At 42.8% G+C, this 26,119-nt stretch overlaps 1 protein-coding gene across 2 annotated transcripts in view; it reads left to right on the plus strand.

Moving 5' to 3' along the window:
- Positions 1 to 24,815, plus strand: part of LOC108575348 (myb-like protein AA) — a 96,404-nt gene extending 71,589 nt beyond the window's left edge. For both annotated transcript variants that reach the window (XM_017938117.1, XM_017938116.1), the window contains exon 2: positions 23,165 to 24,815. In XM_017938117.1, the coding sequence (XP_017793606.1) occupies positions 23,174 to 24,421 (1,248 nt within the window). In that variant the 5' untranslated portion in view covers positions 23,165 to 23,173 and the 3' untranslated portion in view covers positions 24,422 to 24,815. The remainder of the gene's footprint in view (positions 1 to 23,164) is intronic.
- Positions 24,816 to 26,119: the final 1,304 nt, after the last annotated feature.

The raw sequence follows: 26,119 nt of genomic DNA on the forward strand, positions 1-26,119 counted from the left end.
ATGTGTAACATCATTGGCGGATTACACCGGTAATCTACTTACAAATCCCACATAGTTTTACCGTTGAAATATTTTGCAATATTATTTCATGAGATATTATTTTATTATACGTGGAACATTGTTCATTCGAAAGTAAGACGAAAAACGTTGTGGTTTGCATCAAATAGGAATTAAAAATCCACCCTCGATATGTTGTATGATTGTTGCGCCGACAACCCCATTCTTGCGAGTAGAAAGTTCGTGTAGAGGTATTTTACTCGGCACAAGAGCGACATCGCGCGAGACCTCAGAGCGTGGGTATCAGTACGGAACCGAGTCTACAACGCATTGGTGCTGCGTTGCCACGTTTCGAGGTCTCTCTTTCTCGTCCCCTCTCCGTCTTCCACGTTGCCGGTATCGCACTGTCTCGTTCTTTCTTGATTTTCTCTGGTTACGCGGCGTTGCCGGTTCGACTGGCGGGAAAACTGGGTTTCGAAATAAATTTTCCTTCGCTCACAGCACTTTTGTGACAAGCATTGCTAAAACTTTTTTAATAAATTCCTTTCTACGCAGCTGTTTCATATGGAAATCCAGCTTATTACATTTACATTTTATACCGATGGGAATTAGAAAATTAAACAAAATCAATAACGAATAGTCTTCGTACCCTCCTTCACATGAAAAGAAATTATTCAATTATTTCAGACTTATCGACACTTGAAATTGTTCGATATAAAAGAACTTTGAATTAAGTCAAAATCAGTTATATACTTTATATAATTAGTGGTGTAAATTTCGAGAATTCGTAACTGCGTAATTAGATGAAATAGTTAACGCGAATTTTAATAATGAATTTTTCTATTAAAATTTCTTATTACCGACGGTATTCTACAATTTTGAAAGTAGAAAATACCGCTCGAAGCGCTTACTCCACCGTCCTTTCTATCGTATGGGTCGAGTAGAAGAAGACGAAGAAGAAGTAGAGAAGTGAAGCGAAGCTCGTTGCTCGATCTGGCGGCGTACAGGGAGGAAGGAGGGTAGACGGTTTTAGACTACGGACTCGACGCGTCGGCGTCGAGTTAAAAATAACAGTAACAGCAGCAGCGGGACAGAGCCAGTCCTCGGCGTCTACGTCGTCTACGTTGCTTGCGTTTACTGCTACCTCCTTGTCGTTTCTACTCTAGTGCTGGTCGGATCATCGAGCGCAAAACTACATAAACGATATTGACAACGGCGCAGCGTTGTTTCGATGCAGCCTTGAGCGTAAACACTGCTATCAAAAACTAAAAATTCGAGCACAAATGCGATATCTTAGTATAATTCCATCTGTATATTTCGTATATTAAGACCCGTTGAATCCATACTAGAGACTCGTATTAATATATCCTTTGTATTTGGTGATATTCAGTATATCTTGATATTTCTTACCAGCATACCTCATTGCGCGATACTCTTACCGTATCGATACGCTGCATTATCGAGGCAAGAACGATAAAGAAAAGCCCAGTATTCGTCGCGTTTATCGTGCTTGACTTTATCGTCGCATCTGCCGTTCGCGACTCTGCCGGTTCTACTGCAAATGAAAATTATATTCGTAAGCACAAAGCTGTCATCTGCCGTAGAACTTGAAAACTCCGTTTTACCCGAACAGAAAAAAAAATTGGTAAAACGTGGAGATCAAACACGAATCTTTCTCTGCAGCACAGTCGCTCACCGTTGTATCATACAAAGGTGTACAATCGCCTGAACCACTGTAATAGATCGACGTTACCTCTAGAGTCTGTTATTGAAAACAGTTTTTAATTCTGTGTTTGTGGTGCATTTATCATAGCTCGCAGTATCTTAACTACCAACTCGATACGTTCATCAAAAACGAAAGTCCAAAGGGACTGGTCGAGAGCGCAGAAAATAACTTGTAACTTTCATAATAACCGTCTAGGTCTCGGCGTGGTGCTTTTTCCACGTAGAAATCACGCGATTTACGTTGCCGGCGTCATTCGTACGAGCTACATCGCTAATTGCCAACCATCGTTGGAATCGAGTAATCGGCAAGCACAGCAGCAGCAGCAGCAGCAGTGAGAGACGTCAGCCGTAACGGTGCAGCCTTGAAGGAGGAACGGTGGTGGCGGCGCGCTGTTTCGTCGAAAAAACGACGCCGCGCTCACGCGCCGCCAGTCGGCGCTGCGTTCGCTTTACGCTCTCGCTCCGCTCGTTCGTCGAAAGAAGACTCGCCCGCACGCGTACGCTTCAGCTCACACGCTCTTGTGTACGCGCTTTACAAATTTGACTTTCACGAGGAGACTCGTTGCTTCGTCGCACGTAACCTTGGCTGCGCCGTCAGAACGGGCTGCCGAGCAACGGATTTTATTTTCGTATCGCCGTCGCCTCGTTGTTTTGCTTGCCTCCGGTTTCGCCAGCGCAAATGAACGCGCGAGCGCAACTGACACATCGTACAATATATTCGATTCGCGGGACCATCGTCTTCCGGAATATTGCCGGATGTTTCGACGATATCCGACGATGATCGGTTCGATGCGCGCGCATCACTATTCGCCCCAGAAAGTATTCAAATCGGGTGAGGCGATCGACAGGCGCGCGCACCTCGCTTCGTAAAATCGGCGAAATCGGCCCTTAGTCGCAGTCGACGTCGCGTCGCTGTTTCTGGTGAAAGCGATCGTAAGGGTAATCCGCTTTTTAGAAACGATACTCTTGTTATAAACCAGTCGACGAATATTTTAATTCATTCGATATTATAGTTATTGATTGTATTACAATGTTTAATATTTTTATTTATTTTTTTATATATGCATATATATTTTCCATTATATGGTAGCAATTAGAAAGTGTCAAAGAAGGGATTTGACGTAGTGACCGGTCAATTCGTGCCGACTATTGTCGAGAGACGTGCTGACAACGAACGCTCGCCTCGGTGTCGTGTTCTTCAGTCCGCGCGTGTCGGGCATCCGCCTTATGCAAGCGATTTTCGTCCGAGTCGAGCTTCATTATATCGGTCTTCGGTCGATTTTGCAGCGTCGGTCATTAGTCACGCTGCAAAACGTGCAGGGGTAACCTTCAACCTTCTATCTTTAATTCTGTCGCGCTTTTTAACGCGTGTACGATTGATAGAGCCGGGAGGAATCGAAGCAACTGTTCGACCGTAGTTATACATACATTAGGAAGACGCGCTTCGTCTTCTCTTACACCTAACTTCGTTAGACTTCGCATTATTGACGTGTACGTTGTTATCTGTGCTCCACGATTCTCCACGGCCTCTTTGAGACAGTATCGGCGACGTTGTGTGTATGCATAAAGGCAAGAACAGGCTTTACACTTGTCGCAAATCAATATGCAACAGGACCAGGTCAGTTAGTCGCGATCAATCTTGACACCTGTAAGGACAAAACTCGTTCACGCTAAGAAAATAGCAACGAAGGATGATCTCTCGTACATTACCGTGAAATTACCCAAATTAATATTCGGGACGTTTTATCGGAAATATCGTACGGATAGAATTTCTGAAAATCTAAAGAAAACGATAAATTCGTAGATCACTCTCTTTCGGGGTATTTTCTAAACGAACCGATGCAATCAAACGATATTAAACGGCGAAACGGGCATTGTACCGCTTGTATTCATCGTTATTTTCAATATCTCATAATCTCCTTAATGTAGTTGCACTTTGCTCGACACCGAGCTAGGAATAGCCGAGGCAGGATACGGGAACAGTTACGACCGGGGCCGGTATTGCTCGAGGCGATCGTGCAAGGACAGTACCGCTACAGGCGAATATCTTCCATTGCCGTTCTTCCTTCTTTCGCGGGGATTTATCGTGCGAAAAGTCCGCCTCGCCTGTCTATTTACCCAAATAATCTAACAAAGAGGTACCATGAAGAATAGCAGTATGGATCAACGTGAATTGCTCGAAGTACACTCTCATACGTAGATACACGTTGAAAAGTGTAACAATCCTTTATTCATAACTGTACAGTAAAAATCGACAGTAAAAATTTCACACACAATCGAGAATTTTTCGGGAACAACTTCACAGAAACGTGTATTATGGGCACCATTGATCGCGCGACCTTCCGTTTCATCCACGTAGATCTTCATCGCGTGGAACGTCGTGACCACCGCGATTCATCGGTGAACATCAGAAAGAGAGAGAGAGATCAAGCATCCTCCCGCTAGGACCAACAGGATGACACTTGGCGTCTGAACACGGGCATGAGAGGTCGTTGAATCCCATTAAGCGGTACTCCTTGGATCGTTCTCTCTTCGACCACCTGTACCCACAGAGAGGAGTCGTTCTTTTCGACCGATGTCTTTCCCTGCCTCTTCCCTCCTCATCTTATTTCCCCATCCACCGTCTCTCTCTCTCTCCCTCCTTTTTTCCCTCCTTTCTATTTTTTTCGTTCGGTTCATGTTCGAGCATCGACATCGAGAGAGACAGCAGGAGACGAGGAAGAAGAGAGTAGCAGCGGCAATCAGGCAGCAGGATGAGAACGATTACGTGCCCGTAGTCTCTCTCTCTCCGTGTTCCTCACGGACTCTGGTGTATTTGCCAGTGAGAATAACCGCGTACGAGCAGCCGGCATATTGCATTCTCGTTTTCTTGTGTAGCCAACGCGGCCACACCTTTCACCAACACCCAACCCGGTCTCTCTGTTGCCTGGCCTAGGCAGCAAGGCAGGCAGCAGCAGCCGTTCTAGCTTGGCGAACACGCGCGGTGGTTGCTGGTTGGTTGGCTGAGCTGGCTGGCTAAGACGTTCATACGATTCTAGCTTAGGCTAGCCTAGCGCCGATATATATCCTACAGAACAGCTTTTGCGCTTAGGCACACGAGTTATGTATACGTGCGCCAGCTAACAGTAAACTTCTTCCACTTGGCTCCTCCAGCATCGGGCTAGAGAGGAGACGAGCGCGCAACGGCGTTGATGAGCCGCAGGCGCGGCTCACGCCTCGCTCTCTGCGCCGCCATTTTCTAGGATCTTTTCCTGTTGTCGAGGTGGCTACGCTGATGCGTGTTCCTATGTTTCTCGTTCTCTGTTACGTAATGGGATTTGCGGAGTGACCGAACGTTTCGGTTGCTCAATCCTGGACTTTGTTTTTTTCTTTTTTAATTTCGTGTCGATCATTTGGGATTTAGTGGAGAGCGTGTGTTTTTATTTATGGATAGCTCTTCTTTGGTTCCTTTTCTAATTTTAAGTAATATGGAGTATTCCCCCATTCTCTAGCCAATCTTTCTGGTTTTTTTCATTTTGGTGTCGATCATTTGGGATTTAGTGGAGAGTGTGTTTTTATTTATGGATAGCTCTTCTTTGGTTCCTTTTCTAATTTTAAGTAATATAGAGTATTCCCCCATTCTCTAACCAATCTTTCTGGTTTTTTTAATTTTGACGTTGATCATTTGGGGTTTATTAGATACCAGTAGATATTAAAAATCAGAATTTGTAATTTTGGGATTTTAATGTTAATTAAATTTGACCCAAAAAACGATGTCGCTGGAACTTAGTTAATATTATATTTGCCGCATTATAGTTAGTCCTACTCTAGTGTGATCTTTTATCAATCGATAGCTCTTCTTCGAATTAATTTTCTAAATTTTAACATATCACCCTTCTCCTACTTATCGACCGAGAAGTGGTTTCCTGAGATCGGTACAAGTAGAGGATCTCTGAGCCATTCTCCTCCTCTAACTATAGGTGACTTCCTAGTAGCAAGGTCGGTAAAAGTTCGTTTCCGTTCGTCGAGGACGCGAGGTTTTACGGCGGCGTCGGCCTGCCGTCGTCAGTCATGGGACAGGCAAACAGGCAGGCCAGGCCAGGCATGCCATGGTCTGTCGTCTGCCTGACGAGGGGGATTTCTCCGTTGTCGCTTCGACGAGCCAAACAAAAGGAGCCGGGGCCGATAGCCGACTGGCGACCCTTCGCTGTATAAAAGGTTCCAACCCTCGTTTCTCTGCCGGGCGAGGGTATATACTGGCTGTCCTACCCCAAATCCAACAATACGGGCCGAAAGCCCGTCTGCGGGACTCTCCGGGGCAGACCTGGGGCCCCGGAGCCCTGACATGCTACGTTGGAGCTTTTATTTTATTGTTGAAACTGTGTAACTGTCGCCAATGATGTTTTCTTCCTTTTTCTTCACGTTTTGCGAATTAATACCAAGGGTAACTCGGATTCAAGAGTTCAAGCGAAAGGGTGAAATTAGTAGATTGTCTGTAAATAAATTGCGGCTTTTAAGGATCATGCTTAAACATTGTACAATTTTGACTAAAATTGATTTATTCAATCCAAGTCAAATTTATTGCAATCTATATACACTTTTCACAACGAGATGCAAGCTTTTTTTATTTTATCATTATAAAATTCTGGGTTCCTGGTATTTATAAATTCTTTAGAGTCTTCTACATCATTTCTCATATTATGAAAGATCTTCTGTTTAAAAAAATTGTAATCTGGTGGCGATAAATCTGGCGAATGGGGAATTCAAAATTTGTGGTATACAAAATGAAAACCTAATTACAGTAACAGCCAATTGTTGGTCTTTTTCCCTCCAGAAAAAGAGACATTCTATCGAAAATAAAAGTACTCGAGAAGAAACAGGTACTGGAGAGTGTTCGTTTCATTCTGATAAAAGATCTCGAGCAGACCATTCAGATATATAAGCAAGTTTCACTTTCGTCAGCTTCCGCGAAGATAAAGTCATTGTTTATACCCTGATGACGTGCTTCGCCGAGTTCTTCCTCACCGTATGACGAATACGTGACTGGTCACGGTCCCGAGTCCTTAGAGACCCCGGTGACGATGATCTATTCACCGCTGTATAACCAGCCGGTTCTCCTACACCTCGGGACAGCAATAATTCGACGGAACATTCCACGCAAAATAGAAAAGGAACAAAGCAAACAGAGTTTTACGAGTCCGAATTAAAGCCACAAAATTCGTGACGCGTTCATTGTCAGGGATTCCAGCCTTGAATTGCACCAGAACCTCTACCTCGTCACCATTTCCTGCCCGTGGAAAGTGTTCGACCATATCTACGGTAGCGGTCTCGTAAACCTCGACCTTCGCAGAAAACCGCGGCAATTAAGTCATTCCGCTCGAAACCTCTTCCCTCTCCTACAACAGAAGAATTCAGCAAACCTAATCTCTACCAGCAGAGAGAGAAAGAGAGGGATTTTACGAGCAGCGCTCCTCGATACACGATTCATCTTTGCGTTATCGAACGAATTTACTCCCTCGAATTTGTTGCTCGCTCGCCTCCTGGGCTGCTAAAAGGATCGATAGATTTTCGGGGGAGAAGGAGACAACACAAGTCGTGTCCCAGTCGTCTGCGCGTTCATTCCTCGCGAGAGGTTAAAGAACTCTCAAGTCAAATTTATTGCAATCTATATACACTTTTCACAACGAGATGCAAGCTTTTTTTATTTTATCATTATAAAATTCTGGGTTCCTGGTATTTATAAATTCTTTAGAGTCTTCTACATCATTTCTCATATTATGAAAGATCTTCTGTTTAAAAAAATTGTAATCTGGTGGCGATAAATCTGGCGAATGGGGAATTCAAAATTTGTGGTATACAAAATGAAAACCTAATTACAGTAACAGCCAATTGTTGGTCTTTTTCCCTCCAGAAAAAGAGACATTCTATCGAAAATAAAAGTACTCGAGAAGAAACAGGTACTGGAGAGTGTTCGTTTCATTCTGATAAAAGATCTCGAGCAGACCATTCAGATATATAAGCAAGTTTCACTTTCGTCAGCTTCCGCGAAGATAAAGTCATTGTTTATACCCTGATGACGTGCTTCGCCGAGTTCTTCCTCACCGTATGACGAATACGTGACTGGTCACGGTCCCGAGTCCTTAGAGACCCCGGTGACGATGATCTATTCACCGCTGTATAACCAGCCGGTTCTCCTACACCTCGGGACAGCAATAATTCGACGGAACATTCCACGCAAAATAGAAAAGGAACAAAGCAAACAGAGTTTTACGAGTCCGAATTAAAGCCACAAAATTCGTGACGCGTTCATTGTCAGGGATTCCAGCCTTGAATTGCACCAGAACCTCTACCTCGTCACCATTTCCTGCCCGTGGAAAGTGTTCGACCATATCTACGGTAGCGGTCTCGTAAACCTCGACCTTCGCAGAAAACCGCGGCAATTAAGTCATTCCGCTCGAAACCTCTTCCCTCTCCTACAACAGAAGAATTCAGCAAACCTAATCTCTACCAGCAGAGAGAGAAAGAGAGGGATTTTACGAGCAGCGCTCCTCGATACACGATTCATCTTTGCGTTATCGAACGAATTTACTCCCTCGAATTTGTTGCTCGCTCGCCTCCTGGGCTGCTAAAAGGATCGATAGATTTTCGGGGGAGAAGGAGACAACACAAGTCGTGTCCCAGTCGTCTGCGCGTTCATTCCTCGCGAGAGGTTAAAGAACTCTTTCCTTCAGTCAGCTTTTAGTAGCCGGAGAGATCGCTGAGGAAGATCGAAGGCGAAGAAATAAAAAGGCGGCGCTCTCGAATTATCGATCGTTTATGGGAACGTTGTTCTAATCGCTGGGCGATAGAACGAACTTGGAGAAACTTTGAGGATCACTGGCTATGTGTGGCCAGGTCGAAGGGAACCTTTCTGAGAGAGGATTTCCCTGATGCGGCCCGACGTCTAACCCTCGTCAACGAACAACGCCAGGCCGCGTGTAGGATCGACGTTTTCTACCTGGATCCAGGTATATCTCCACCCAGAGGTCCACTCACAAATGGGGGACGCGTACCCTCGGCGGTAGGCACATTTTTTTTCAGGGTTTCTCGGCTGGATCGTGTGTAACAGGGAAAAACAGAGAGAGAGGGGGTAAGGAAATTTCGTTTGTGAAACGAGTTGAATCATAAATTCAAGCACTGGGTTTTCGGGTTACGAAGCTTCCTGTGGGATTAATGAGTCACTTGATGGAGAGATATGGTGGTGTGTGTATTCGATTAACCCCTTTGGCTGATAATAACGAGTCATACTCTTGGTGCAGATTGTCATCGAGATATGAGGAAAGAAGAAGAATTTTAACTAAGAACTTCACTTTCGAATACGTAAATTTTGATTAATTACCGAAACGTTTGTCTTAGGAATAGTGACATTTAACTGCTGGGATATTCGTTTAACTCCGAGAAATTAAGTACAATAAGAATGTAGATTATTATAGGTAGGTTCAAATTTAATTGTAACAAAAGGTACATACATAAAAGAAAAATTGGAACTTCAATTTATGCTTGAAGCTTACCAAACAAATTATATACAGGGCCAGTATTAATCGAGATGACTACAGACACCTGTCTTTAACCCTTTGCAGAGGACTATACGTCACGTCGAAGTACTGATTACTTGTACAACACATAATTAGGTCACTACCTCAGTTTTTTCTTCAAACTAAATTACATCAGAATTTCATTTTCGTCAGATACACGTACCACAAGTTCATTATCACTCCATCTATTTTTATTGCTTAAAATTATCAGTTCATTGGTTACGTTTACAGTGTTTTAAAGTGTTAAGACTTTGCAAGAGACGTACAGTCACTCAGACTACTTAACAATTTTATTTAATAACGCACATCTGTCTGTTAAGGTTTCCTTCAATATTTCACAAAAGCGGTATATTTATAACGTTACAAAAAGAAAATCTGAATTTTTCAAATTCAAACGCTAGATCTCCCAAAATGGGAGATGAAACAAAAAATTCAGACTAATTTCTCAAACTACTGATCTCAAGGATCAAGTCAGCAACAGGTTCCTATTGACAGATCAACGTCGAAGGGATCTAGATCTCTGCCGTTCGAAGGTCCTATATGACGTTTTTATCGATCGCTATTAGTCAGCGAAGATATACAACGTCGACTGAGATAAAAGTGATATGACTCAAACAGAATTAAGTGCTGTGTGTATCTTATCGCGGATGGATATTCGTTGACTTTCGTCACTTGCCTTTGTAAGTACGAGCGAAAATTCTCTCTCTCGAGAGAGAGAGGCGTGGAAAGGGGACGAAAGGGGGTTAGTCGCGTGCCTCGCGATGCCCGCAAGATCGGAACAATGGCGTTGCGACGTGCGATCATCGATACATCCTCGTCGGTTACCGGGGCAAGGAGAATCGGTCGAGGGATCAGGTGCTCCTTGCCCGTCGTAAATGGAATTCTCCTCGGTACGATGTTTCCTAGCGTGAAACATTCACGACACATCGATACCTGCTTCCGATTCTCGCCGGGTAACCTCGTTTCACCCCGGATCTTCAGCGATCTTCATTATCGCGTAATTCCGTTTTTTCTCCGCATTTGTCACGGTGATTCCAACGCGTGTATATTCGGTACAGATAAATTCTAGACACGAAGAGTATAAATGGAAATTTTAAACATTGCTGGAGATTAGAAAATAATTGTTTTGTATAAAGTGGATGAAAAAATAATTCTTGCCAAGGTAACATCGGAAATATTCCATTTTTCATCTCACGTGTGAATTATCCTCTATATAAATTCTGCACCGTTTGAGAGCCCTGCGTTGTAATTTTACATCAGAACAAAAAGTCATCGGTGAACAATTAAATCTTTCGTATCTATTGAGTAGCTCTGATAAAGTGAAGATACACCACTGAGATGACCTATGTAACTTAATTTACCAAAAAAAAAAAAAAAAAAGAAATGGAGTTCAGATAGTCTGGCTGTGAGCAACAAACTTACCGATCGAGCTCAAATGAAAATGCTACATTCTTAACCAACACGAAGCAAAAAACAGATCGCTGCAAAACACACTTAAATCACACCTCTCTCAAGACGTCTTTCTTCCTGCAAACGAGTTTTTTTCAACCCTAGAAGCTCTCTCGGTATCCATGATTTATATTTGCACCCCGTACACGATACACAGCCTACTGTGTTTGTGTTACACGCATGTGTGTGCAAAATTCGTCACGCAGAACCTACCTGTTCGCCGCTCACGCCGAGTTTGTGCACCTTGCAACCGTCCCACTCGTCAGCGGTTGCGCTCGTGAATGCACGGCACAAGCCTCTCTCACGTGTATTATTTAGCGTGGCCGGGCGGAGGCACCTGCGTCTCTGTAACCATCTTATTCTCTCCCGTTCTTTGACTGTCCTACGATGGCCACCTCGTAAACTTCAACCAACGCGCCCACTCGTCACCGCGAACAGGTTCCTTCCAGCCGTGTCCCTCGCGCTTCCTTTTTCCCCCGTCACTCGGTGCCACCTCGCGCCCCTTCTTTCGTCCCGCCTAATTATTGTCATCGCTTCGACCGCGCGCGCGTTTCACACCTGTGAATCCATTCACGCTCGAGGGGACCGGCTTTTTTATCGCCGGGGCTGCTTCGAATTGGAGTATCGGTGTCTTCGGGCGTTATTTTGCCTGTTTCCTTTTGTCAGAGAAGATACGGCGACTTTTTTTTTCTGGTAGGTTTCTGTTTGGGCAGATTAGGTTGTTCGAGGAAACGTGTAAAATTTGAGAAATCATACTGTGAGACGAAGTATTCTTCTGCTTTTAACCCTTTGCACTGTTCCCTTCAAAATTGATAGTTAGTATCTATTTGCTGAAAAATGGATGAAATTTTCTCAAACTGACACATATGTGTATTCTCAGTCGCCATTCGAGTGCAAGGGGTTAAATGTGTCGTTGGTTACACCGAATGGATTTTATCGACGTGTAAACGTAAGAAAAAGAAGAAAAACTGGGGTCGATTAGAATTTTACATTTCGACGATAAAAGCTGGATAATATAACGATAAACGAATAAAACGAGACTTACAGGTACGCGATACCTAACCTCAAACTCGCATCGCGTTTATAAAAGGTGAACTTGTAAACGTAAAGTGAAAGAATCCGGACTTCAGACAAAATCGAAAAGGCCGTTTCTAATTTGAAGGATAGAGAAAAGTTCGTGCACTAACGACACCGGTAAGGTCTGCTAATTGCCTCAATTTTACGCTTATGGCAATATTACCCCATGTTAACGATCTTTTAATTACTTCCAGCGACTCTCGTAAAAACCAAACGAAAATCACATTTCAGAGTTTCCCGTGCGAGAAAGCAAGCAGCTTCCCGGTCAAGAATGTAAAAAAAAAAAAAAAGAAAAGAGATGCTTAATAAACTCACACGTCACGGGGTAAAAATCCCTCGGTTGCATAAACGCACATGTCACCGGGCGTTACGTTTTTCACGGAGAATCGAGAAACCTGTGCGGTGGATAATTGGCGATCAGTCAAGCGCCATCAACGCCGATAAAAGTGATTAGGAACAAAACGAAACTGAGCGCGCGCGTGTCCGCGGAAAGGAATTCCCCCTCCTCACTCCGTTGTGTTGTCTCTCCCTCTTCGTCCGATTGAATTTTCGTCGATCGACCAGAGTTAGTAGTACAAATTGTCCGTACGCTCATACACATCTGTGAAAATTCCGTCGACAGCCGGCTCGAATGCGTCGCGCTGCATTGTGTTCACGTGTAAGAAGATGCTGCGCGAAAAAAGCCCGACGAAAAGAAAAAAAAAAGGAGAAAAAAATGCATGAGAAAGGGGGAGCTCTCCACACATAGGGGTGCGCTTGTCCCTTGTCTGCCATATGGTCCCTCTTTTTTTAGCCACCCCTGTACGGCTTTCTTCCCACACGACAAAGGTAGAGTAGCCACCTACGTGTGCGTGTCCCATAGCTGTAGGTACGTATACGTGGGCCTGTGTGCTCTCCTCGTCACACGGCTTCCTCTCGAAAGTGAACAATCTTTTTGTTGTAAGTTATGATAAAAGTGAGCAACGAGAGAACCAATCGTCAGGTGAACCTTTCTAGGTCTATTGGTTTTTCTCGCGTTAAGATGATGTAACACGTTCTGTAGCGAAGTTACGATAATTGTATAACATTTTTCGTGTTGTTATCTTTGAAATGATCTTTTGTAGGCGATGGTTAGGAACGAGAAAATTTTGTATACGTAATTTAAATGGTTTTCGAGAGCGAATAAGATGGGAGGAATTTTTTGATAAATGCCATTTTGCCATTTTCCACTTAACGTCGCTGGTGCCATTTTTGGCCATTTTTAAATGGACGCGTGAGAGTGTAATTTTTCTCCTTCTCAATAGAATACTCTAAGATAAATGTAATTGCAAAGGCGGGTGATAAAAATTAAACTTATCACAGAAGTTACCATTTTTGGCCATTTTTAAGTAGACGCCTGAAAATTCAATTTTTCGCCTTCTCAATATAATACTCTAAGGTAAATACGGTTGGCAAAGGCGGGAAACAAAAATTAAACTTATCACAGAAGTTACCATTTTTGGCCATTTTTAAGTAGACGCTTGAAAATTCAGTTTTTCGCCTTCTCAGTCGAACACTCTGACACAAATATAACAATTTATTTTATAACGTTGTTTTACTATGCACAGTATAGACGCAGATTTAATTTGGAACACTTTCCAAGTCTAGACAATTTCGTCCGCAACAGCGTCCAACGAAACGGTAACAGTTGTTTACTATTTCCAGTATAATTCGAATTGTAGAATCGTTTGAAAATTGCCCCGTATCCATTTCTAGACATCGAGTTCAACGAATTTCGATTCCTATTTTTGCCTTGTCGAAGGGTTGTGCGGTTTCCACTGGACGAAACGGGACAAAGAGAGAGAGAGAGAGGTATGCAGCGGAATAGTTTTACCGATTTAAATGAAGCTCGGTTACCAGCGATATTGATTTATCAAAATGTGTTTTCTCCGGAACTCCCAGACGACCTGAAAATTGTGATTCGTTCGAAACATTGAATAAATCTCTCTGGTACAACTTTTTTCCAAACTGAAACAAAAAAAAAAAAAAACGAAGTCCTATTCTAATCTGCAAACTGTAGATCAGCGATCATTTCATTTAACCGATCCGATCCCCACGGAACCGGAAACGAAACCAACGAAGAGAGAAGAGACGACGCGGCTGGGAAAACCAGAAGAGAAGTCTCGTGAAGCGTGAACGACGTTTCCCGTGCGCGACTAACTGCATCAAACTCTCTAAATTGATTCGCTATGCCTCCTTAAAAACCCACTCCGAACCAACCCCTCTTCGAACAAACCGGAGGAATTTATTTGACGAGACAGAAGCATGAGAAAGCAGGAAGAAAATCTTCGGATGTAGTTGTTCTCTCTGACTTGTGTTAGCCTTATCCCCCACCCTCTTCTCTCTCTCTCTCACTCGAATCAATTAAATCCTCGCGAAGTCCAGATGACTGAAATATCGCATCTTCCTTTTCGATCTCTTTATTTCAACAGTTGGAAGGAGGAGGTAGGGGGTGACGTTAAGAAGCCAACTACATTTCCGTCTTCTCTCTCTCTCTCTCCCAATTTTCCACCCCTCGTTCGCCCTCCATTCTCTCTTTTCCTCGTGGCTACGAGTGCTCAGGGTGCGGGACCCTTCGTTTCAGGGCACCGCAGATGCCGCTCGCTCGCCCTAGTAGATTACGTTCTCTCTCAGTGTTTCTCAACGGGTTCCCCGGCTGCTTTTACCGGTCGATCAGCCTCTTTTCGGTACCAAGGCTGAATTATCCTTGATATATTCCTACCTATAGTCCGTGTTGCGTACGACGCGGAAGAGGGTTGGCTCGAGAACCGTTTTCTACGAGGGAAGCGACCCTTCCATTTCGGAGACCTTCCTTTATTCATCCCCTAATGTAGGACCGACCAGCGCGCGTAGTTTCTCCTCCGCCTCGGCCACACCGTATATAGGCTAGTGTATTTATCGTGGAAGTTGTACATGCGCGATATATGTCCGTAAAGGATGCACGCAAGGGTGCTGCACGACGCAGGATCTCCCATTCACGTCTCTCCTGTCTGCCTGGGTATAATGTACACACGCGTGTCACTTTCTGTATGTGTACGTGTGGGAAGTGTGCGGTGCATTTATTGCGCGCTTGTGCGTGGCATACAAATGCCCATGGGCGCCGCCGCGCACAGCCACTCGTATTTTCGCGGTTGCAAATGTTGCGCCCGCGTGCCACCACGAAAACTGGGTCAACTATCGCGGGGGCCGTTCTTCGGGGACGACGGTTTCGGTCGACTTTAACGTCGATCTTTGGTGAAATTTGGATTTGTTTGGAGGATGTTTATCGTTAGGGTGATGGACAGTGTTGGTTGGAGGTGTTGGGACACACGTTGTGTGTCACTAAAAATAAGATTTCTTCGGTGGGGAAAATTAGTATAGCGCAAAGTATGAATTTTTGATACATCGTTCGAGCAACTACGATTTTTCTGAAGAAAGTTGGGCCTCTCTTTGTTCATTTCTCACGATCGTCGAGAAAATCAGGGTAGTGGGTATATTGATAATGACTAGATTGCGGATTTTTATGCATTCAGAGGAAATTTGAAGGTAAACAATTGCACAGAATGCAGGTGTTATGAAAAGATTTCTAAATTATGGTGTTTTTTATAATACTTGGTAGGTGAAATAATTTTACTGTATTTATATACATTTTTGACTGTATTCTCGAAGATATGAATTTGCAGAAAAATCCGCAGAGTAATAACGACTGTTTAGGTTTGCTTTATATTCAGCGAGTGTCCTGATACAGTGGGCCACTGTATAACGCGACGAAAAAATTACGGCAGTACTTATAAAACGCGATGGACACACTCGTATAACGCATTATGAGAATTTCATATTTTCATATACTTTTTGTTTTTCAAAATACAATACTTGAATCTTGTTTATGTTGAAAACGTATTTGTAATATGTTAATCGAAAGGAAGGTTTGATAAGGGTCGTGCAGATACTTGGAAATATTGAAGTATAATCACTCGCATAAATTGTACTTGAACTAGGATTTTCTGAGGTTTAAAATAATATTATCTTACGACAAAAAAACAGAACTGATACACGTCTGTTAATCCTTTGACTGCTATCGGCGCCTATATGCCCGCAATCTGCGGTAATCGACCGCTAGATATCGCCTCTTTTATATTTTCATTTACATATTATTCATTTGACAATTATAAAATACCAAATCTTGAGCAAAAAAAAAAAATAGTATAGTAACTTGTCTTATAAAAGCTTTTAATATATTAATACTACAAACTCAGCCCCACACGGTGCTTTAATTTCTGCTTTAATTCCCCAGCAATGAAAGAATTAAAAATGGTAATAGAAAAAAAAGGTTTTCAAAACGAAAAGTGAAACTGAAAAATACTATTTGGTAGGATAGAGAAGGTGTGCAAAATGGTAGATCTATTTAAAGAATTTTATCGGAATTGTCCTATCGTGTAAACACTATCTGAACTCTTTTCAACGTTAATCTTCAGCTGTAATTGCACCGAAAATTTGCATTTTGTCGGCGGTGCACGAGTGAACGAGTAGAGATCACCGCCCCATTCGCGTATAAAGGAGAGCGAGATGCATCAGGGGTGTAGTTCTCACCCCACGCCGCCCTTTTGTGTAGCACACTTTACTATCGATGAATCGGGCACACGTGGCCCGAAGTACAGAAGCTTGCTCGTGCGCGATCACGTTCTCGCGAAGGATAACGCTTATTCGTCGTTCTTTTTCGGCGATCTACAATAACGTTATGTAGATCCGCCCGCCCGGGCTCTCGTGTTTCTTTTTTCCGTTTAAAGGTCGTAAACTGACCTCTCGCGTGGCCCGTTTCATTAGGCCTCGTGATACTGCCTTTCGGTTTTTCGTTTCGAGACACGCGAAACGTGTATAATACGAGATTTCGTTCTTATGTGTGTATCTCGGGTCGATTTTCGATCGTTTCATTCTCACGCGTCATCGTCGTGCGCTTCCAAGCGAAATATCGTTTAGCCTTTTTCGTAAAATACGATGTAACAGTTGAGATACCTTCTGAAAATCATTTCGGTACATTTTATAATGTTTAAAATGATAAAACAGTTTAAATATATGAATATTTATAGCAAAAGTGAAAATAACAATATTTCTTTTTCCAATTATTTTTACTCGCTGTGTCTGCGTCTCTTATCGCTGCGATTTGCAAAAAACATACACTTGCTTCGTAGAACAGCATGCAAATTTTTATTACATATTCATAGAGAGATAGAAAAAGTCCCATTGAAGTAGAAGGAGAGAAAAAAACATGCTATTTCGGGAGATTTTTCTTCCGTGGGATTGAGCGAATAAATGACTTTCTAATGAATTTTCGAATTTGAAAAATGGCGATCGCGCGCGAAGAAGAAAGTGGCGCCGCGCCGGTTCACTTTTTCGAAGTTCACACGACGGCTCGCGCGATTCGCGAGTCCTTGAAGTCTAAGTCTAACTGGCTGCTCCACGGCAATCTTATCCGCTCGACGAGATAGCGCGCCGCTAATCTGCCGCGGACTTTACACCCGTTAAAGCCTAGCGTTTTCAGACAGCTTCCAGGATCGTAAGCGCGAAAACTTGGAAGCGAGAGACTCGAAGAGACGTGTCGTTACACGCTGGCGATCTTGCGCCACGTCGTGAAACGAAATTCGACGATTGCGTAATTCATGGTCGAACGAGGAAACATTCTCGATTTCGAAAAATTTCCTTGTACGCGAGCAAAAGAACGAAACGAGCAAAGTCACTCCGTGTACTTTCATCTTGGAGGAAAAAATATATATGCTACGAATTAACCTTAGATTTCCATAATAAATATCATATTGTCATAAATACGTCGAGGTTATGTGATCTTCAATTGAATTCGAATTATTTTAACGAATTAACGTTTAGCTTTATTCATTGTGGAAAATTATCCAGAACATCATACCTATAAATAATATAGCGCGTCATTGATAAATGGTCGGATAAAAACTAGACAATATCACACGATAATATTATATATCCCGTTAATGAAATATATTTGTAGTGAGATACATATGTATCCGTCGTTAATTTTACACGAGAAACGAAGATTTTTTTGTTTGCGGTAACGTTTGCTGATTTCTCGTTTTATTTAAATATTCTCGTCTGAATTGCGCTCGATAATCATAACACGGCAGGCTGTATCGTGCGCGTTGTTATTTCTTGGCCCGATAGCGTGGTGCGCGCGATGCCGTTGTCGAGCTGTTTTTCGTAGTTGGCGATCTCGCCGGCAGGCAGCGCGTCGCTCGAGTCCCCTTTCGAAAATAACACACGGCCGGTTGACGTCATGTTGTCATGACTGCCGACCGCCGGCACCAACGTCGCCTCGATGTCGTTCTTCTGGTGCCTGAGCAGCGCAGAAAATTCACACCAACATGATTCGTTTGCGTTTACACGCCTCACAGTTTCGAGTTCGAGGCGAAGTAAAATTTCAGATTTTTCACGACGAATTAAGCAACAATTATTCTTTCCTCGTTAGATCGATGATTTTTAAGGAAAATATAGAGATAATATCGCAGACCTATTTCGTGCGTCTAATTTTCTCGCAACGTTATTCCTTCGTTTAAATTCGAACTTTGAATATGTTAAAGCATATTTCGTCTTTTTTTTTCGCGCCTCTTCGGAACGTTTACTGAATTTATCGTAAGCATACGTTGGTACGACTGAGTAATTGAACTAACCTACAAAAAAGTAGCTCTTTCGAGTATTTTCTTTTGCTAAATATACAGAGTTAACACTATATTAAAAATTCTCAAGTACTTGAACTTGAAAATGAATTCGAATATTCGATCTTATAATATGATCGTTACGATGTATTCACGTATGCCTAGCATACACGCATATAGCTTAGGAATGTACGACGCCATACACTGGCTGGTTTTATCTACGGGGCTCCAACTGGCTCGAGCAGGCCTTCGTGTGTGTTCGTTCTTTGGCTGACTAGATAGCTCGTGTAGCAAACATTACCTCATCGTCAGGCATAGCCGGATCCACCACAAACCTTCTCTACTTTTGATTCTTCTCTCGTATCCTCTGTGCTCGCTATTCGTTGTAACAAACCAAGCGGAATTGAACTCGCTTAAAATAAATCTATTTTATTGGTAAATTTTCATTTAAGAGAATATTTGTTTGCCAATTGTTATGCAAACAACGGACGACATATTCAAATTACTACTTTTATATTGAAATTAATTTCACTAATTAAACAAGTTCAAAGAATCTTTCTACTTTTTATTTATATCAATAGTTTTTTTTCTAGGTTAAGTATTGTTTTTCTCGATTTTTCGTAGAGTGACGTATAAGCTGACTTTATTAATCTTCTCGTGCGTATGCTGCAGTCTGTCTAGATAGGCTTCACGCGGTGAACATTATCTTATTGCGAGCACAGTCGTCATGAATCTTTTCTAGTTCTAGTACTTCTCTCACGTTTATTCCATTGACCTACATTCTTGACGATAAAGCAGGAATTGGGGCAAATTTGTTTATAGAAACTTTGTCATCAAACTTTCTGCACAATTTGTCACTGTTATAATGTTTTCAACGATATTAATTTCCAAATATAGTACCTTTATTTTTTAAATTTCCTTTGTTTTCTTACGTTAAGTACAACTGAACAAATTTAATAATATTCTTTTCATGCTTAATAACGTAATTTTTTAATAGGAATATTATAACGGTTGCGATGTTCATTAGGAAATGTACGCCTATTTTGGACGCACTTTTATCTTATTAACCTCGAAATAAATCCTCTGTTAAGTTGACTATAGAATTCTCCGCTAGATGGCATTCTCGTCAAAATAAATATGGTAAAACATCGCATCACTTGATAAAAATAAAAAAATGGTCTAAGATATAAAAAATAAATTAATTAATGACAAAGTCTACACACTATCGCAGACACTTTTTTTTTCAACATAATTATAATATAGAATTTCGTTGGAAGTTAGTATGTTCCTGCAATTTTTAACAATAACTTTCAAATGCTCCCAAAGAAAGGAAAAATATTTTTACTTTAAACATTTTATTTTACAACTAGAAAGCTGTTTCAATTTCGACGATTAAGGCACTTCAAACGGTTACAAAATGTCCGAAGAGAATAAAACAAACGAAAACAACTTCTCGCTACTTCACTCTAGAATCGATTCCACGATTTCCTAAGTCAGGTGAGCTTCAAAAGATTCCCCGGGTGAAAGAGTGAGCCGCGCAAACCACAACCCTCGAAGATTTCGCGAGAAGAAAGAAGAGTGGGATGGGCATGCTTCTTGACTTTGATTTATGGGCAGTTAAGAGCCGTGCATTTCTGCCACACACAGCTAATCCGTTACGCGGTAACCCCCCGCAGCAACCACCCGGTGGCCGTCTCGATTCAACAAGTGTTCGGGCCATGTTTCGCAAACATTGCTCTTAAGGACGCCAGTTGAATTCTCCAGCGCGTTCACTGAAGTCTTAATCTTGCATACCTCGATAGGCACAGGCGTTAGTCATTTTTTAATACTCGAGTTATGGAGATAGAATCTGTTAGGCGTCTTGAATGACTCAGTTGGTAAAGTAGAAATTGATTAGAAAAAAATTCAGATTCGATTTCCATAGCATTTTCTTTTTTTTACTGTTTTTCTATCGTTAAAACAAATTATCGAATAGTTCAACGTGTAGGAAAACGAAGGTGACGTAAATAAAATAAATATCGTAAACGAAGTATTGTATCGGATTACTAGCGTGACAAATAAGGGCATGTATCGGGAAAGCATTGATCGACAAGACGAGAAGTACTTTCCTGAGAAAACCGCGTTTTCACCGTGATTGAAGGCGAAATCAAGCTTGCGAATACGATCCGTCATTGTTTTCCCTGCGATTCTACGAATCGTCTCTCGAAGAGCTGCGGGACTGGTCGGCCCTGTTGGAAGGAGAACCTTCGCGAGCGAGTCGTATTCCAAGTAGGCCGCCGCGGCGGATGTACACTGTCGAGTCGAGATTGAGTCGTTGGCTGGCTGTTGCTGCTACCGTCGTAGCAACTAGTTACTGCTAGAAATCTACAAATCGTTTCGAAGAAAGCGCGTACATTTTTTTCTTAATAAAAACAAAAAAGAACAACCTAGTTTTGTATATTGATGATATTTTTAATTGAAAAGATTCGACGTTCTGTGTTCTAAAAAAACTTTAATGTTTCTTTGGTACTGTTCGTTTGAAGTTTGTTCAAACAAAGTGGCAAATCGCCTCGCATGTTTTGCCACACGGCCGGGTATCATGGGCGCGCAGTATCGTCTCTGATGGCATTGCTCGTTTCCTCGGAACTTTTTTCCCCTCCTTTTCTCACCGTTGTTCTTCTTGCCAGTTGCACACGCGGCTCTTCGTATTGGTCGAACAACGTAACACATCGATTATCTGTTAAATGACGTTAACGCCACCGTGCATCCCCTACCCGTAGCTCTTTACAACTTCCATTCCCTCCATTTCTGCTTTTGCTTCATTTTAGTATTTTTTTTCTTTTTCCTTTTTTTTTTTTTTCGTGAAATCAAATGTCATGTGCAGACCACGTGGATCCGACAAAACGACGAACGTGTCGCTAGTGACATCCCACGGCAATTCGCTCAACTAACTGCGCTGTCAGTGGTTCTCAACAAAGTCCGTGTGATTTTTGCTTTTCGATTTTTTTTTTTCGTTTTACCAATAAACGATTTCATTTTTATGAAATTGTCTAATTTACTGATCGTAAATAACGAACGACGTCTATATGACGTTCCTTCTGATTCGAAACTTATAAATAACTTCTTATTCTGCAGTTTTCTAGATAACATATTACTTTTACATATGTAGAAAAGTATCATTATGTTCTTCAAAGTTTAATCTATACTATATCAATTTTCTGCTTCAAATTAATTTGCAAATTAACATTGCAATAACTCATGGAATATCGCCTGTTAGTTGAAGCTGTCGTGGTTTCACGACTAGCCAACCACACATCCATCACAAATAAGTTTATTGAAACAAAATCTCGGACTTCTTGGACCTAACCTTGAACTGGTGCATAAGACAGATTATACGTCATTTGTTTAGGATGCATGGCTTCTCTCGTCGAATCTGAATTCTATAGATCGATCCTCATTTTTAACCATTGACTGTCGCGTTATTTAATTGCAATTCCTGCCGTTTTGGTAGCGGTGTAACATTATTCTGTTCCGAATCGATAATGTCGCACGTGACACCAGGATGGTAACGAGGGCTACGTAGCCCCCGGAACGTGTGACATAAATTTACATTGGGTGATAGGACCATCTTATACTTCGTCTTTGATTTTACATTCTTTTTCTTTGCTTCTTTGCCAGCTTGCTCGAGCAAGCACAAGTTGGAGGGAGGGACGATTATTTACTTACTTTCACTCGCACGGTCGTTGAATCGGACTGGCACGGACGTAAATCATTGATGTGTCCTCCACGTGCTTTATCATTTGTTTGAGGTTTCTTCGAATGGATCGATTACGTTTCATGATTGGCATCACTATTCGTCACGTGAAATAATACCCGTATCTAAACTTTACACATTATGTTAATATTTAAAAGGTGGACAGAATATATATATGTAAATTCTTTTGTTTCGTAATTGAGCCGTTAGTATATAATACGTTGGAAAGCCTTTGTGCTTACTAATTCCTGGAAATATTACCAGACAATATTTTAATTTAAAATAATAGTATTTTTCTAAATTCTCTTGTTGTGTCTTTAAACGAATATAAGGGGAAGAAGAAAAGGGAAAACAAAGACCGAGGGAAAGATAAAATGGAGAGGAGTATTTCACAAGGGGCCCGCATGCTTGCTGATTGAACCCATGAGTAACAACACTCCTCTGTCCCCCTTGCCATTTGTGCCCCCTCCTCGTCCATGCCCACTCGATCATCCATTCCAACGATGACTTCTTCCAGGCCAGGGTAGGGAGATGCCTGACGTCATTCCCCAACGTCTGTCAGCGAGCCGACCCTCTGAGTCACGTCGTTTTGCCTACTCTCCAGCTTGTAGCAAAGTATCGAGACTGAGCAAGGTCTTTCGTGATCATGTCGCAAAATCGTCATTCGGAAAAGATCCCTAGCTTATCATCTGAATTTTTTCTTATTCACATCAATTTCCTACTTTCACTTCTATATCCTATGTGATAAAAATTAAATTCGAAAACAATAGGTATAACGTCATTCTTTCTAATTGTTCGTATAATTTTACGGTGCATTAATCTATTTTTAAAAATATTGAAATGGCAGTACGATATAGAAATACGAAATAAATTATATTTATTACTATTAGTATAAAATACAAAGTATAAATTTGTAAAATTCAAGAACTAACGTATCACGTTTTAATCATTTGCAGAGTTGTGCAATGATGGGTCTGCAGGCCACGGCAGGAAAACGTAAACTGGAGGGAGGTGTGGGCTGCATGGAATTCGACATGGATATGGGCGAAAGCCCATCGAAGTTAGGCCGGGTGGAGGGTAGCTGGTGGGCGATGGAGGATAGTTACACCCCCCCGTTGAGCCAAACACCGTCGTCTTATTACGATATGGAAGTGAGTTCTCCCTGCCTGCAGACAAATCCTTGTCAGCCGACATCGGCAAGTCCTCAACAACAACAACAGCAGCAGCAGCAGCAGCAGCAGCAACAACAACATCAAACGGCGCAGCAGCAGCAACAGCAGCAACAACAGTCGTCGACGACGACGTCAGCGCCACCACCATCTACGGTGGCGCATCTGCATCATCATCCGCAGCACTACTACCATCATCAACGCGGCCCTAGCAGTCCAGTCGGTAACAACGGTTACAGCCAACTGTCGAGGCCTCAGCCGCAGTGGGGAACGCCTCATCATTACGAGCCGCCAACGATACGGCGAGAAGAAAATGGAAAGAGTTATTTGGAGCTTGGTTCGAGTTACCGAGCGAACGAGAGGTGCTGCGAGGGTTCGAGGTCGAGCTGGTGTCGGCGTGGCAGAGCGTGCTACAGACAAAGGCGACTGGCCGTTTTAAACATTTCTATGTGCAAGTTAGCGAGGTACCGCCAGTTTCCGGATCCGAGCCTTCATCGATCGGTTCTCATCTGCAATACACTAAGGCATCTGGAACGTGAGATGGAGAGGGACAGAAGTCCACCGCCCATGGAGCCGGTTATACCGGCACCGATTGCTCAACTTCAACCTCCTGAGCAGGGTAGGTTAACACCGTTCCCAATGCCTCCAACGTCTTCGAACGAAACCGATGCTGACTCCGGCATTGGCGATAGCGATGATAGCCGCTCGATCAACTGGGGTAGCGTACTATCTCTATCGAGTCAGTCGCCTCTAGATCCATTGAACAACAACGAGTTACTGGACGTCGATATCGGTCCAGACCTAGACTTAGACTTCATGCCTGGATGGAAGCTGACACCCCTGTCCGCGGACGATATCCTTAGGAGTACGACGGCGCAGGAACAGCAACATCAGCAGCACCAACAGCATCATCATCAGCAACAACAGCAGCAACACCTGGCGCCAGCTAGCGGTAGTTGCGCCAGTAGCAACGTGGGCAGTGCCTGCGTCAGTACTGGCAGTAGCAGTAGTACGCACGAGTCGTTAATGTGCGTTGGATCATAGCCCCCGATTTTGACATCGTTGAGTCACCTCATCGATTTTTACCCGTTGATGCCGCAGAGCAAATAAATGCGCGGCACCCATAAAGAACAGCAAGTCGAGATGCAGAGACGACGTAGTCGCCCGCTCTCGAATATGTGTGCGACGCCTGGTCAGCGACTCTCCAGGAGGTCTTCTTTTTCTTATTTATTACCGTTCGTGTCAATTACGCACCGATCGATTATCTCGGTTACGTTCTACTTTTACCACAACCGATAACTAGCATGGGTCTGCTCCCTGTGGGAGAGAGGGACCCGTCGTGGTACGCTGTGTTCGTAGGTGCAGCAGGTGCAAGATTCATGGCGCATTGGAAATGATGTTTAGAATTCGAGGCAAGAGAGGTGATTAGAATTTGCACACCAACGAGTACCTCAGCTCACGTTATTTTTAAGAGAAATACTTTCTAACATATATATGTTAATATAACATATTACAAATTTACCATATTTCATTCGATACGATTATTTTTCAATTATCTATCACAGATTTACTTTCGAGTTATTTTAGAACTGTTTGTTCAGTGTATATGTATACTTTTTTACGATATACGTAAACAAATTTTGAGAAAATTTTGAGAATCTTCATTTAACGCTCAACGTGAGAATGGGTACTTCTACGGATCATCAACGACAACACCTCAAAACGATCACAGCCATACTATATCGAAACGATCTGTTTTTGCAGCTGCACCTGCGGATTCAGCGGCACACGTTTGAGTTCCCGAATCGCTCGAAATGTCGCCACCGGCACGTGAGACAGAGAGAGCGATAAAGAGAAACAGAGTGCGAGAGGAAGGGAGTGAAAGAGAGAGAGAAAGAAAGAAAGGAAGAGAGAAAGTAAAAAGGTCTCAGAGCTTTCAACGTTCACGCCCCCGGGCCGGCGATTACGGTAGACGAAGTACAGGATGTGTAGCCTTCTCTTCGACTTGTTTAAAACAATAACGACGACACGAAATCTTGACAGACTTATATACGCATACACGCGGTATATTGGACAGAAAACGCCTCCTATTCGTTCTTTGGTTTCTTTTTTTTTTGGCGTACGTGTTCTTTCTTTTTTTTTTCTTTTGTATTATTCAGTTAGCGCGGTATCGCTCGCCTAGCTGGCCGACGTTGAGAACTCTTCGGCGATGTCTCGGCGTCGCACGCGCGACAGCCAATCGAAACGGGAGTGTCCATCATCATCGATCGATGTTTTCTCCTTGAATTAGAAAAACTATACAGACGACGATTAATTAATACCATACACTTGAAATACACTAACCATACACTTATACACGAGTAAAACGTAACCGCCGTGGCCTATACCGTACACTCATGCATGCGCATACGTACACACACACACACAACATACACACAAGCACAGCAGGACATGCATCAGGACAGAAATGGTAGGTTCGTACACAGAAAAGTCGATATGGTGCTAGGACGATCACACCCTGGTGCTTAATTCTGTATACACAGAGCCATGTGCGTAAGATCGCACGGATCGCCCGCAGTCTTCGTCGAGGAGTCTAGATACGTCCTGACGTCGTGAACAGGACACGCCGTGATCGAACATATTTCCATCGTGTGGTATTCGATACGACGTGAAGTTACCCGTAGTATCAAACTCGTTCCCCGTTTCGAGGATCTTATTGGTGGTACTGTTTCGAGAGTTGGG

This window comes from Habropoda laboriosa, unplaced genomic scaffold (genome assembly GCF_001263275.1).
Source record: "Habropoda laboriosa isolate 0110345459 unplaced genomic scaffold, ASM126327v1 scaffold143, whole genome shotgun sequence".
NCBI classification, from domain to species: Eukaryota; Metazoa; Arthropoda; class Insecta; order Hymenoptera; family Apidae; genus Habropoda; species Habropoda laboriosa.